Source organism: Triticum aestivum, chromosome 2B (assembly GCF_018294505.1).
Source record: "Triticum aestivum cultivar Chinese Spring chromosome 2B, IWGSC CS RefSeq v2.1, whole genome shotgun sequence".
In the NCBI taxonomy this organism is placed as follows: domain Eukaryota; kingdom Viridiplantae; phylum Streptophyta; class Magnoliopsida; order Poales; family Poaceae; genus Triticum; species Triticum aestivum.
This window is the reverse complement of record NC_057798.1, coordinates 255858156-255870795: the sequence shown is the minus strand read 5'-3', so window position 1 is coordinate 255870795 and position 12640 is coordinate 255858156. Positions and strand designations below refer to the sequence as shown.

Below are 12640 nucleotides of genomic sequence, written 5' to 3'. Positions count from 1 at the left end.
AACTTTTTGTCAAAAACGGGATGAACTCTTTTCAAAATCGATGAAAATTTTCCAGATTCAATGAACTTTTCTCAAATCCGATGAACTTTTTCTCAAAGTTGTGAACTTTTTTTAAGTTTGTGAACCTTTTTTCAAATGCGATGAACTTTTTTTCATAAACGGGATGAACTCTTTTCAAAATCCATGAACTTTTTCCAAATTCGATGAACTTTTTTAAAATCTATGAATTTTTTTCAAATTTGATGAACTTATTTTCAAATTCAATGAATTTTGTTCAAGCTATAAAGTAAAATGTAGAATATTTAAGAAATTCAAAAATACAAGTTATAGAGTAAACTGTATTATTTTGTGCAATAAATGGCGCGACTCTTATGGTTCTTATAGTGTTCGCGTTTGATTTGAATCACTAGTTATGTGATGCTGTAGTGGTTAGCTGAAAAATCACGCTACCTAGCTGCGTGAGTTCGAGTCGTGGTTCTACCACATTTCTGCTTTCTTTTTTCACGCGACCGTTTACTGCTCGCTCCATCTGTGGGCCGGCCCACTTAGCGCTGCCAGTAGGCGCCGGTTCGCTTCCCCGGCGCCGAACGCGCCGAATAGGAGCTCCCGTGCGAACCATCATCCTTTTGACGCAAAGAGCGTCGCACAGGATCCCCTCCTACTCTCTGCGGCAGGTTGTCGCTCGCACACACAGGGGGTCTACGCCTGGGCCGGCCCGATTGAGAACTATAGCTCCTACTTTCTTTTTTCACGCGACCGTTTACTGCTCGCTCCATCTGTGGGCCGGCCCACTTAGCGCTGCCAGTAGGCGCCGGTTCGCTTCCCCGGCGCCGAACGCGCCGAATAGGAGCTCCCGTGCGAACCATCATCCTTTTGACGCAAAGAGCGTCGCACAGGATCCCCTCCTACTCTCTGCGGCAGGTTGTCGCTCGCACACACAGGGGGTCTACGCCTGGGCCGGCCCGATTGAGAACTATAGCTCAAAAATAAAGGCTCGATCGAGAACTGTAGCATGAAAATAAAAGAGCCAAAGGCGGGGATCGAACCGAGGATCTCATCCTACCGTCAATGCGCTACAACCAGTGGAGCTAGCGAGCTTTAATGCTCAAAATACAGCACAAACCTTTAAGAACGAACTACCGAGTGCAAATCTGATTTTTTTCTCGAAATTTCAAACGCATTAAAAAAAACCCTGAATGTTTTGTATAATGCAACTACTTTTGAATACAGTGAACAAATTTTTCGAAAACAGCCACATTTCCGAAAATCATGAACAATGTTTTGATATGGGAACATTTTTGTAATTCCAGAACAAAATTTGTAAAGGTGAATTTTTTTATGAAACCGCGGACATTTTTTGAAATGTGAATAAATTTTGAAACCGCACATTTTTTGAAATGTGAACAAATTTTGAAACCACGAACATTTATTGAATTGTGATTTTTTTTGAAACATGAACAAATTTCAAATTCATGAACAAATTGTAAAATTGTGAATATTTTTCGAGTTGTGAACATATTTTGAAACATGAATAATTTTCAAATTTGAGAATAAAATTATAAAACTATGAACATTTTTCGAATCTGCAAACGAATTTTGAAACTGCAAACATTTTTTGAATTGTGAATTTTTTTGAAACTTCAACAAATTTCAAATTCATGAACAAAATTATAAAATTGTGAATATTTCTTGAATTCTGATTTTTTATTTTAAATTTTCCCACCCACCCAGATTCAAGGCACGGTACTTACAATTTAAATTTGTTGCACCAAATATACTATAGTGGGTTCCCTTACAGTCTTTCTGTCAATTTTTTATTGAAACCATGAACATTTTTTGAATTATGCGCAAACTTTAAAATCAATTTTGTTTGTAATTGTGCACAAATGTTAAATTAATAAATAACGGAAAAGAAACAAATGAAAAAAACAGAAAAAAGAAAATGAGATAAAAGACAAGAAAAAGAAAGTAGAAAATACAGAAGGAAAACCCGATTCAAGAAACCTTCTACAAGTTTTCCAAAACTAGAAAAAAAAACAGCTGGGAACCTCTAGAAGGTTCCCAAAACCGGGGGTGTTGGAACTGTTAAATGGGCCGGCTTGTTGCGTCGCTGCTCGGTCGCTCGCCTATGCGAAGCGCCGGCAGTTTGACGCAGCGAGCGGCAAATAGGATTTTTCCTACATGCCGCCTGCGGGCAGCATTGGATTGTTTTTATTTTAAGAAACACACGGGATTGGGTATTTTCTATTTGACTCAATTTGCGCCAACCAAGATCCTATTCAGCGCCTTAAGCAACCGTTATAGGTTTTCTTTAGGGGAGCGACCAGTTGGTTATAGGGTGTACCTTCAACCTGGCGAACCCCACCTTCCACCTTGGGCTCGGCCCATTTAACTTTTCTTTCCTGGTTTGCACCCCATTTCTGATTTGTACTTCTAGAAACTTCCATGGTTTTTATGGAGCGGTTTTCTCTTGGGTTTTTCTAGAACTAGTTTTGAATTATTTTTCTTGTTTTCACTTTTTTTACTTTTTTCCTTTTTTCATAATTAACAAACTTTTTTTCAAAAGCCTGAACTTTTCTGAAACTCACAAACTCTTCTAAAAAGTTGTGAAATCTCCTAAGTTCGCAATTGTTTTCTTAAAATAGTCCACGAACTTGTCGTTATATTTCATTTTTTAATATGTGATTTTTTTCAAATTCACACACTTATTCAAATGTACAATTATTTTTCAAATTTGTGAACTTTTTTCGAATAGATGAATTTTTTGAAATTCATGTTTTTTTTAAATTCATGATATTTTCTATTGTGTGGTTTAAAAAAAACAAATTGATGAAGTATTTGAAATTCATGAACATTGTTTAATTGCATAATCTTTTTTTCATATTCCTGAACTTATTTTATATACGTGAACAAGCCCTTAGAGAACTAAACCGGTGTTCTTTGAAGCATCGGTGCTTATCTATAGAGGGTAAACGCTTAATCAAGCATATCTCTTAAACCCAGGCATACGGCCGGCCTGGTCGGGTTTTGGGCCGGGCTTGTAAAAGCCCAACCTTCTTTTCTCAAACTCGAGCCCGGTCCGAAGCCCGAAATGCACTCTTTTCTCAAGCCCGAGCCTGACTCGAAATCAAGCCCGAAGCCCGATTGTTGTTTTCTAGTGTTCGCACGTGTAAGCCCGGCCCGAATCCCGAAAGCCCGGCACAAAATTCTGGAAAAGAGAATGAGTGAATCTACTATCGAACGAGTGGGTGGAAAAGAGAACGAGCCCGGCCCGAAGTACCTTTCGAGCTGCAAAATGATGCCCGAGCCCGGCCCGACTGTCAAGCCCGAAGCCCTGTTTTTTCGGACCGAGCTTGGGCCGGGTTGTCCATGCCTGGGTTTAATCTCTCTTGTAGAAATAGGCACTGGTGCTTCAAAAAACCCGGTTTATTTTCCTAAGCATTGTACAAGGCCTTAAAATCATACTGCTATGGCAGAAAGGATTGTCCATTTCATAGGCGATGATTTCATGAACTTTTTCCGATTTTTGAAAAGTCAATGGGTTAAACAGTCAGTGGTCAAGGTCAAAATGGACGAATGAGTGAAGCTACTATCGAACGAGGCCTGTCGAGCGACCTGTCTGTCGAGATCGACCGCTTGTGCTTCGAGGCATTTTCATCTGCCCTCTCCCAACGTAGGTGACGCGTGGCATTGTGAGACAGTTGTCCAAGAAAGTCCACCATAGATTCACATAAAGGCCCACTACAACTACGCCATCAACGCCTTATACACAAAAAATCATAGACATATCAACCGTTGGATGACCCAATGCGAGGCGTGGCTACAAGGCGATCGAGACAAGTTTCTTGGCATCGACGTCAAGTGCACGCCCGAAGATTCACCATGTACCCTCCTGATCTTCCAGTGAAGATCGAAGACGGAATCGCCGAACCAATGGTCCAAATACTGAAATCTTTGCCCTTGCAGGTAATGGAACTGACTGGTATTCATGCATGTATATTTTGGTTTACGGTTCGTTGAAGTTGCATACCATATCGTGTTTGTGTTCGACATGTGCTAATCAACACTTTGATGTGACGTTGTATTTAAAAACTTCCACTATGCCGATCAACCAAGTACTATCTCCATCCTAGTTTATTTGACCCCTTTATATTCTGTGCCAGTTTTTGACCTTAAATTGAACTAACAAAATGTTAATGCATGTCTGAAAAAGTAATATCATTAGAAACTATGTTTAAATATGAATTAAACGATATAATTTTTGGTGACATGCATTATCATTTTGTTAGTTTAATCAATGGTCAAAATTTGGCACAAAATGTGACGGGACCAATAAACGAGGACGAAGGTAGTATGTAGATCACCAGAGTGAATAGAATACCTTGCACCATTATTGTTCAAAAACTCTGATACTCGGTTCAGCTGTCAATTGCCCTTAGGCCTCGTTTGGTAGAAGCGGATCGGAGGGGTTTTCAACGGAATTTCCTCGCGTGTGGCCTAGAATCCTCCCAAATCCTGTTGGCCCATTTGATACGCAGGGTTTCCACGGCCCAATCCCTCCGAACCCCCTCCGAACCCCTCCTTTCCACGCGGCTCTCAGCCCTCCTCCTTTGGTTCAGTCTGTGGGAAAATCAGAATTCATCATTGAATCCTGTGGATCAGCTCCCTTACATAATAATATTTCACTGTATCAGCTACCAAGGAAAAATCTGGAAGACAGAGGATAGAGAGTGAGAGAAAGAGTGTGAGACTTGCGCCGCTCTCCATTTCGAGGGGATTTCGACGATTTTGGGGTGATTGAACTATTTCTTTACCTGTTCAATTTTTAACGAATCAAGATATCCTCTTGTTCCGGTATAAATAGTAACTATCTGCTCTTCCACTGAAAGAGGATTTGCCTGGGATTGTTTAAGCAATTCCCTTAATCGTTGATCCCTTGCCAATTGATTCTGACTTGTTTTATCGAGAGCAGAGGCGAATAATAGGCTAGGATTTGGAGGAGACACCGCCGCCCGACTCCTCAACACGCCGCCGACCGACTCCTCGACGCCGGCATACCTCCTCCGCCGTACTGGCCTTCTCCCCGGTGGTAAGCCCTCGCCTCGCGTCTCCTCCTTTCTCCTCGTTGTCTAGATTTCTTCCATCCGCCTGGCCATGGCTGCTGGCTCGTCCTCCCCGGCGAGCTCGCCGAGCACGCCGTCTCCCAGGGCACCAAGGCCGTCACCATGTTCACCTCCTCTTAGATTCAGTCTCTGGCAACTGTAGTTGGGTGCTGTTTACCTAGAATTGGTGTTGCTCAATGGGAATCGGTGGAATATTCTTTAGTTTGTAGTTAGGTTGCTGATGTTACCGTGTCTGATCGATCTGAAATAGCAATAATGTGGTGCATCTTTTGGGAAGCCTCTGTTCTGAACTAGTTACTCGTTGTATGGCTCGCAATGAAACATTGCCGCTGAAAACAAATTTCAGTGGAACTGTCGACGTAGGTCTTGATCCAATTTCATCGGCATGCTGTAGAAATTCTTTTGATTAGATGATTGGCTGCCAACTGAAGTCAGGAGATGTACCAGCTACAGATTGCTGTACCAATCAGTGGCAGAGCTAGCTAATCAATGGAGACGGGGCAAAATACAAAGGGATGTGGTTCATGGGCATTTTGCCCACTAAAACTGATGATTGGTTCTCCATCTTCTTCTATAATCAAATGGGAGTTTCTAGGCAGAGCCCGGGCAGCTGCCCAGGGTCGCCGGGAGGTGGCTCCGCCACTGGTACCAATGAAAAGTTTTTATTTGATCAGACTTGTTAAGTTTTTACTGAATTTTAATCAGATTGCTGTAACAGCTCCTTCTGTTCTTGTTATGTGCTGCTTTGTTTTGATTCGATCTGTTGCGCAAGCTCGCGTTTCTCTGTAAATCTCTGCAGACAATGACTGTGAGCCGGCTGAGATGTAAATTCAGTGTTGATAGTTGCCCTTTGTATGTGTCCGTACGTGGTGATAGCTTGATATATGGCTGTTGATTGCTCACCGTCTTCGATTCATTTTCCCGTAGTGATATGCATGGTGACATTTGGTCCCTTTATTTCCTTCACTTTGATTCCAAGATCACTTGCATATCTAGCCTGGCTTTGTATCCTTTCTCTGAAATATATACTCTGCCTGTGGTACTATAACAGGCAGCAAAATAACTCCTTAATTCGGTCAGAGTGCCAGTCCTAACAAGCTGCGCAGTAATCTGGTCATCTATGTTCCACCAAGTTAAATCCTGTTTTCGTCCATGTCACCTTAATAGAAGTTGTAGGAAATTTATGTAGATATCTCGGATGTATTTATTTGCTGCACTTGGTTAAGCGGTTAAAGAAATATGGACAGGACCGCAAGCAACTCAGATTATTTAGTAAAAAAATTCAGTTAAGTTGAAGACTGGTTATTTAGGATTTGACATACAGAAAGTTGTATTTGACATTATAGTTTTGACTTGAAGTGAATTTTTTGGGTGTTGTATCTACATTCTGCAAGTAGGAAATGCTTGATTAGGCTGTCAGACCGGCAGTTGCAACCATGTAATTCCATTGAGCCTTTTCCATCCGGTTGTTGAAACTGTAGAAGTTGTTAAGCATGAAACTACCAGGTCATGTACACTGCTACCATGGCTGTCAAGTCATACAGTTTGCATGATTACTTTATTCCTGTGTAATTTGGCCCTAGGGATGGTAGGTTTCAGAATGTGGTTAGTTTTGGGTCTGTCATGCTTGCCGCTGATACACATAATTGTAATTCTGTCTTTTATTGTTGCTTTCTCAAGTTCTTAGTGCTAGAAGCATTATTGTATCAGAATAGAGAGTACGGTGATCTGAATGGCTGATCGGCTTTCGGTTTGTGAAACGGAATTCGGTTCTTGCTGTGGCTATGTTTTGTCCCGAATGCTAGATGCAAGCCCGCTTGGTTAGAGCATGTCTAGCCATTCCCTCAAATCTTTATAACAGGAGGCAAATTGTGTTCTGAAATTTTCTGTGAGCGACCCATTTGCCTTCACCAGCCCGGTGTTGGGGACGTGTTCTTGTTGGTCAGTATCGATCATTGGTGTTTTACCTTGACACTGGTTTTGGTCCCGACCTGTTTTGCTCTGCTTTTGAAATATTTGCGAGCTGATCCGCCCCGTGGTGTCTGCTTCATTCTGTGTATTAAGTGATTTTCTTGATATTTATCAATCGTTATGCCTCATGTCACCACTTGTTGAGCTGGAGAATTGATTCGTTATACCGTATCATAATAAATGATATGCTACTATAACATAGTACTAACACTTGGATTAGTGAGAGAGAGAGAGAGAAACCTTGAAGTATTGCGTGAACTATTGTAGATGTCCTTATCACGTTGCTTAGTGGCGCCACACGTGTCCAGGTCCTCGCTATCCTCGCCAATGTTTCGTATATGAAGGGATAACCTTGGTAATTTTTTGGTGTGGGAATGCTCTTGCTGTGATGATGTGCGGTTTCAGTACTACTAGCTGTGAGGAGGAGGAGGTTAGCCTTGATGGCCAGGTGGTACCTCGGAAGGACACCTTTCGGTATTTGGGGTCAATGTTGCAGGAGGATGGGGGTATTGATGAAGATGTGAACCATCGAATCAAAGCCGGATGGATGAAGTGGCGCCAAGCTTCTGGCATTCTCTGTGACAAGAGAGTGCCACAAAAGCTAAAAGGCAAGTTCTACAGGACGGCGGTTCGACCCGCAATGTTGTATGGCGCGGAGTGTTGGCCGACTAAAAGGCGACATGTTCAACAGTTAGGTGTGGCGGAGATGCGTATGTTGAGATGGATGTGTGGCCACACGAGAAAGGATCGAGTGCGGAATGATGATATACGAGATAGAGTTGGGGTAGCACCAATTGAGGAGAAGCTTGTCCAACATCGTTTGAGATGGTTTGGGCATATTCAGCGCAGGCCTCCAGAAGCTCCAGTGCATAGCGGACGGCTAAAGCGTGCGGAGAATGTCAAGAGAGGGCGGGGTCGACCGATTTTGACATGGGAGGAGTCCGTTAAGAGAGACCTGAAGGATTGGAGTATCGACAAAGAGCTAGCTATGGACAGGGGTGCGTGGAAGCTTGCTATCCATGTGCCAGAGCCATGAGTTGGTTGCGAGATCTTATGGGTTTCACCTCTAGCCTACCCCAACTTGTTTGGGACTAAAGGCTTTGTTGTTGTTGTTGTTGTTGTTGTTGTTAATGCTCTTGCTGTGAACGATGACTTCTAGTCATTGCATCTGTGTGTATTTGTATGCTGTAATTCGCTGAGCGAACTATTGTGAGTACAGAGTACTAGAAGTCTAGAACATAGGTTGGCCTATTTAGCTTTCTTGTACTAGTCATCTGTCTGACTTGTTGGCCTATTTAAAAAGCTCATCTCCTTTTGTTTTAGCAGGCTCTTTAGCAACTAGAGAAGCAAGCTGGACAAAACTTTTGGCCATTCAAAAACTCGATGATCATGACATTGTAAGAGCAATTCATCTGTATGACAACATCATTCTCATCCTTGCTTGGTCTGTAAAAATATAATTGATTGTGAACTGTTGCACAAGTGCCCTGTATAACATTATGTTTGGTGTTGTGAAAGATCATGTTGCTATGAAGATATATATTATTGGTTTCAAGTCATGCTGCTATGAGAGATTATGTTCTTGATGTGAAGAACAATTGTCACATTTTTATTAGGTGTCATTCACAATTTTATAGCAAGTTTGTTAGCTATGATGCTATTTAACCTGTAAAAATTGGATTTTTAACTGTTTTACACCATTTTAACTCAATAGGGCAATCCCTGCCTACCAAATAGTGTTTTATATGAAGGGGATTGTGGCTGGAGAGGGAGTTGAGGTTTCAAGGGGATCTGAGGGGATTGGGTGGAAGAGGGGGATTCACCAAATCCCCCGAAATCCCCTCCTTCCCAAACCTCTCAAATCCACTCCTACCAAACAAAGCCTTAGGGGTTATGGGGTGGAAAGATGGCCCTCGAGGGATCCAAGGATCCCATCAGGTCCTAATGTCTGTGCCATCCCCAACCCTCCAAATAATCAGAGTATTTGACAAAAAACTACCACATTAGGGGTTACCGTCCCACAGAACTACCACTTTCAAAAAAGTGACCGATAACTACCAAAAATTTCTATTTTTGTGACTAAAAACTACCGTTTTTGAAAAATGATCCGTTTAGATGATTTAAACACGTTTATGACATGCGGGACCCACCCATCAGGGCTGACATGGCGGCAAAGTCAATACTGTTTATTTTGACCGTTACGTTGACTGTTATTACAAGTGGGGCCCACATGTCAGCATCACTCTTCTTCTTCCTCCTCCTCCTTTCTCTCTTTGCCATTTCCTCAAACACCTTGTATGCACCCGCGAGCTACCTCCACCGTCCTCCACTGCCGGCGCTCACCTCTCCCCATGCCTCGATCCTGTCTGGAAAGGGAGAGCCCGAGCTGCCCAACCACTCCGGCGACCATCTCTCCCCCTCGCGTCACTCCGACGAGGTCACCTCTGCTGGCGACAACCGCCACCGGCATGCACGAACCAACCTAGCTAATACTCGCCTTGGTTCGAGCTCCCACATGAGATCCTGGGGCGCTTCATCGCCCGCCTCCTGCTCCTCCGTGCAGGTGCAGCCGGCCCGCACGGCCACGGTGTCGGACGCCGCCGAACTCATGCGCCTCGTCGAGGAGCCGGAGGAGGCTTTGCCTTGGTCCGAGCTCCCACATGAGCTCCTGGGGCTCCTCGTCGCCCACCTCCCGTACTCCGCGCAGGTGTAGCCGGCGCGCGCGGCCACGGCGCCGGGCGCCGCCAAGCTTGCGCGCCTCGTCAAGGAGATGCAGGAGCGTGAGTCCCGCCTGCACACCGAGTTGCTCAAGCACAAGATCCTCAAGGAGGTCGCCGTCGAGGAGCTGTGTCCGGTGGTGGCGCCGACGGCCTCGGAGGAAATTCCGTCAGCTTCGGCAGCCGCTTCCATAGTTCCAACCGCCGTGGTTGCAGCGCCGTTCCAGTCCCCAACCAACGCCAGGGAGGTGCTGCGCCGGGGCGTCGTCATGGAGGAGTTCGGAGCTCAAGCCCGGGTGCACAACAAGTGTTCAACGAAATGCCAAAGAGAGAGAGGAGGAGGAGGAAGAAGAAGATTGATGCTGACAGGTGGGCCCCACTTGTAATGACAGTCAACGTAACGGTCAAAATAAACGGAGTTGACTTTGCCGCCACATCAGCTCTGACGGGTGGGCCCCGCATGTCATAAACATGTTTAAATCGTCTAAACTGGCCTTTTTTCAAAAGTGGTAGTTTTTAGTCACAAAATTAGAAATTTTTGGTAGTTATCAGTCACTTTTTGAAAGTGGTAGTTCTGTGGGACGGTAACCCCTAATGTGGTAGGTTTTTTGTCAAATACTTAGATAATCACCTTCTTGAGAAGCTCTAAACCATAGAGCACACCTTTCTATATTTCAAAAGAATTGCCAGTGAAAACAGCGTCCAACAAACTACCATTTGGGCACGTAAATTATCAGGGTACTGTATATGCTTGCCTTGTCAACCACCACTCGCCAATTAGTTGGGACCGCTCCTTGTTGGACTGGCGCATCTCACCATGGTCTTGCTTCCTTGGGAAGTCGTAGTGCCAGGTTCACGAGGATGGATATGCAATACCTGAGATATTTTCTTTAGAAAGATATACTACATATACAAAAAAAAAAACTCGTACGAAAATGGTTGAAGTTGTACTAAAGCAACGGCAATCAACATGGATGGGAGGGAGTACCAGATTACCAGTGACATCCTCATAGACCATAGTAAATTTAGGTGCTTTTAGCTAACGAATCCAAGGAACGGTGTTGCCATCTCGGGTCTGCAGCATTTCCCTTTGCGTCTGCCCGAGGGCGAAGCTTCGGCAACTGTTCTTCCCATATCCGCAGGAAACCTCAAGCAAAGAATTCAAGAATAAGTTAGTCAGAGCCGCAGAATATGTACTACTTTTACAGGCAAGGGAGCTTGCTTTACAACATGTACATCATACGTTTACAGAGAAACGATGCGGCAGAACCATACCACGACAGAGAAAAATATCTTATTGTAAACAAACAGGAGAACGTATGCTCGCCCATCCGCTTAAACAGAGCTCGCCCTTTCGAGTTATTCGGCTTCACTTTCCAGCAGTCCAGCTCTGTCAAAGCCAGCCTCACGGGAATCAACATCCAGTACGTTCGTCATCAACAGTTTTGCGTGCTAGCGTGTGCCATCTTTGGCGCACGGCAAGAATATTACTGCCTTGCACACCGTGGCATGCATGGCGCATGTGGACCTATAAATCGTCAAACGCAAGCATACGCATCACGTACACCAACCAGCGTCACGAACTGCACACGTACAGGTACAGCGCCGGCGCCGGTCGATCGATCGAGCAGCCATGCCGCGGAACTACCGCCTGCCGTCGTACCACCGGCAGAGCCCGGCGATCCGGTGCCTCAACTTCCTCTGCGCGGTGCTGCTCACGCTCGTCCTCATCGCCGGCATCATCCTCTTCGTGCTCTGGCTCAGCCTCCGCCCGCACCGCCCCAAGTTCACGCTCACCGACTTCAGCATCCCCAACGTCAACCGCCAGTCCGGCGCCGCCAACCTGCCCGTCAAGTTCGCCGTCAACGAGCACAACCCCAACCAGAAGATCGGCATCCACTTCGAGGCCGTCTACTACGACGACGAGCTCATCGCGTCCGGCCCCGTCATGTACCCCTTCTACCAGCCGCCCAAGGGCGACACGCTAGTGCAGGGCGAGCTCGCCGCCTCCGGCCCGACGCCGACCGACCCCGCGTGGCAGCGCTTCGCCAGCGAGGTGGGCGCCGGCAGCGTGGGGCTGCGCCTGGTACTCAACTCCACGGTGAGGTTCCAGGTGAAGGTGTGGGACACCAAGGAGCACCACATGAAGGCGGACTGCGGGTTCAAGATCAGCGGGGACGGCAGCCTCCACCAGGAGGACAGGAACACGCCCTGCACGCTCTACTTCTAGACTTCTAGTGGATCATTCACAGCTGCTCTTCTATTAGTTTTCCTTCCCTCTTGATTTATTTCTCTTTCTTCTTGAACATAACTGCTTGTCATTTGGGTTTGGGGTGGTAATGGTGATTCCTTTGTTTTAATTCATGTGCTTGACGTACATGTATTGGTGACTACATTTTATAGACTGCGATCCTTCTAATGCAAAAAGAATGATGTGAGCATCAAAGGGCGCTGAAATTTCGTTCCAGATGTCTACATGTCATGAAATTTGTGATCATTGTAAATTTGTAATTAAGTGTGAATGCATGTGAGGATCGGAAGGTTTCAAATGTCTTGCAAGATAAAAAGATAACATATTTAACAATGCAACATCTGATTAAAAACATAAAAGAAGACAACAAATTTAACAGCTGGCGATCCAATGCAAAAACATACGAAATATAGTAAGATAGAAGCTACTCCCTCCGTTTCTAAATAGAAGTCTTTCTCGAGATTTCAATATGGACTATATACGGATGTAAGTAGACATGGTTTAGAGCGTAGATTCATTCATTTTGCTCTTAATCAAATCTCTAAAAGAAACTTATATTTAGGAACGGACGGAGTAGA

The 12640-nt window shown here is 44.8% G+C and overlaps 1 protein-coding gene across 1 annotated transcript; it reads left to right on the top strand.

Annotated features, from left to right (window-relative positions):
• Positions 1–11360: 11360 nt before the first annotated feature.
• LOC123041179 (NDR1/HIN1-like protein 26) lies at positions 11361–12308 on the top strand. The gene has a single exon (XM_044463866.1). The coding sequence runs from the start codon at positions 11445–11447 to the stop codon at positions 12039–12041; it is 597 nt and encodes a 198-aa protein (XP_044319801.1). The 5' UTR covers positions 11361–11444; the 3' UTR covers positions 12042–12308.
• The last annotated feature ends 332 nt before the right edge of the window (positions 12309–12640 follow it).

Excerpts from the sequence above, each read along its gene's own strand:
- LOC123041179 (XM_044463866.1), top strand. The coding sequence starts at position 11,445 with ATGCCGCGGAACTACCGCCTGCCGTCGTACCACCGGCAGAGCCCGGCG.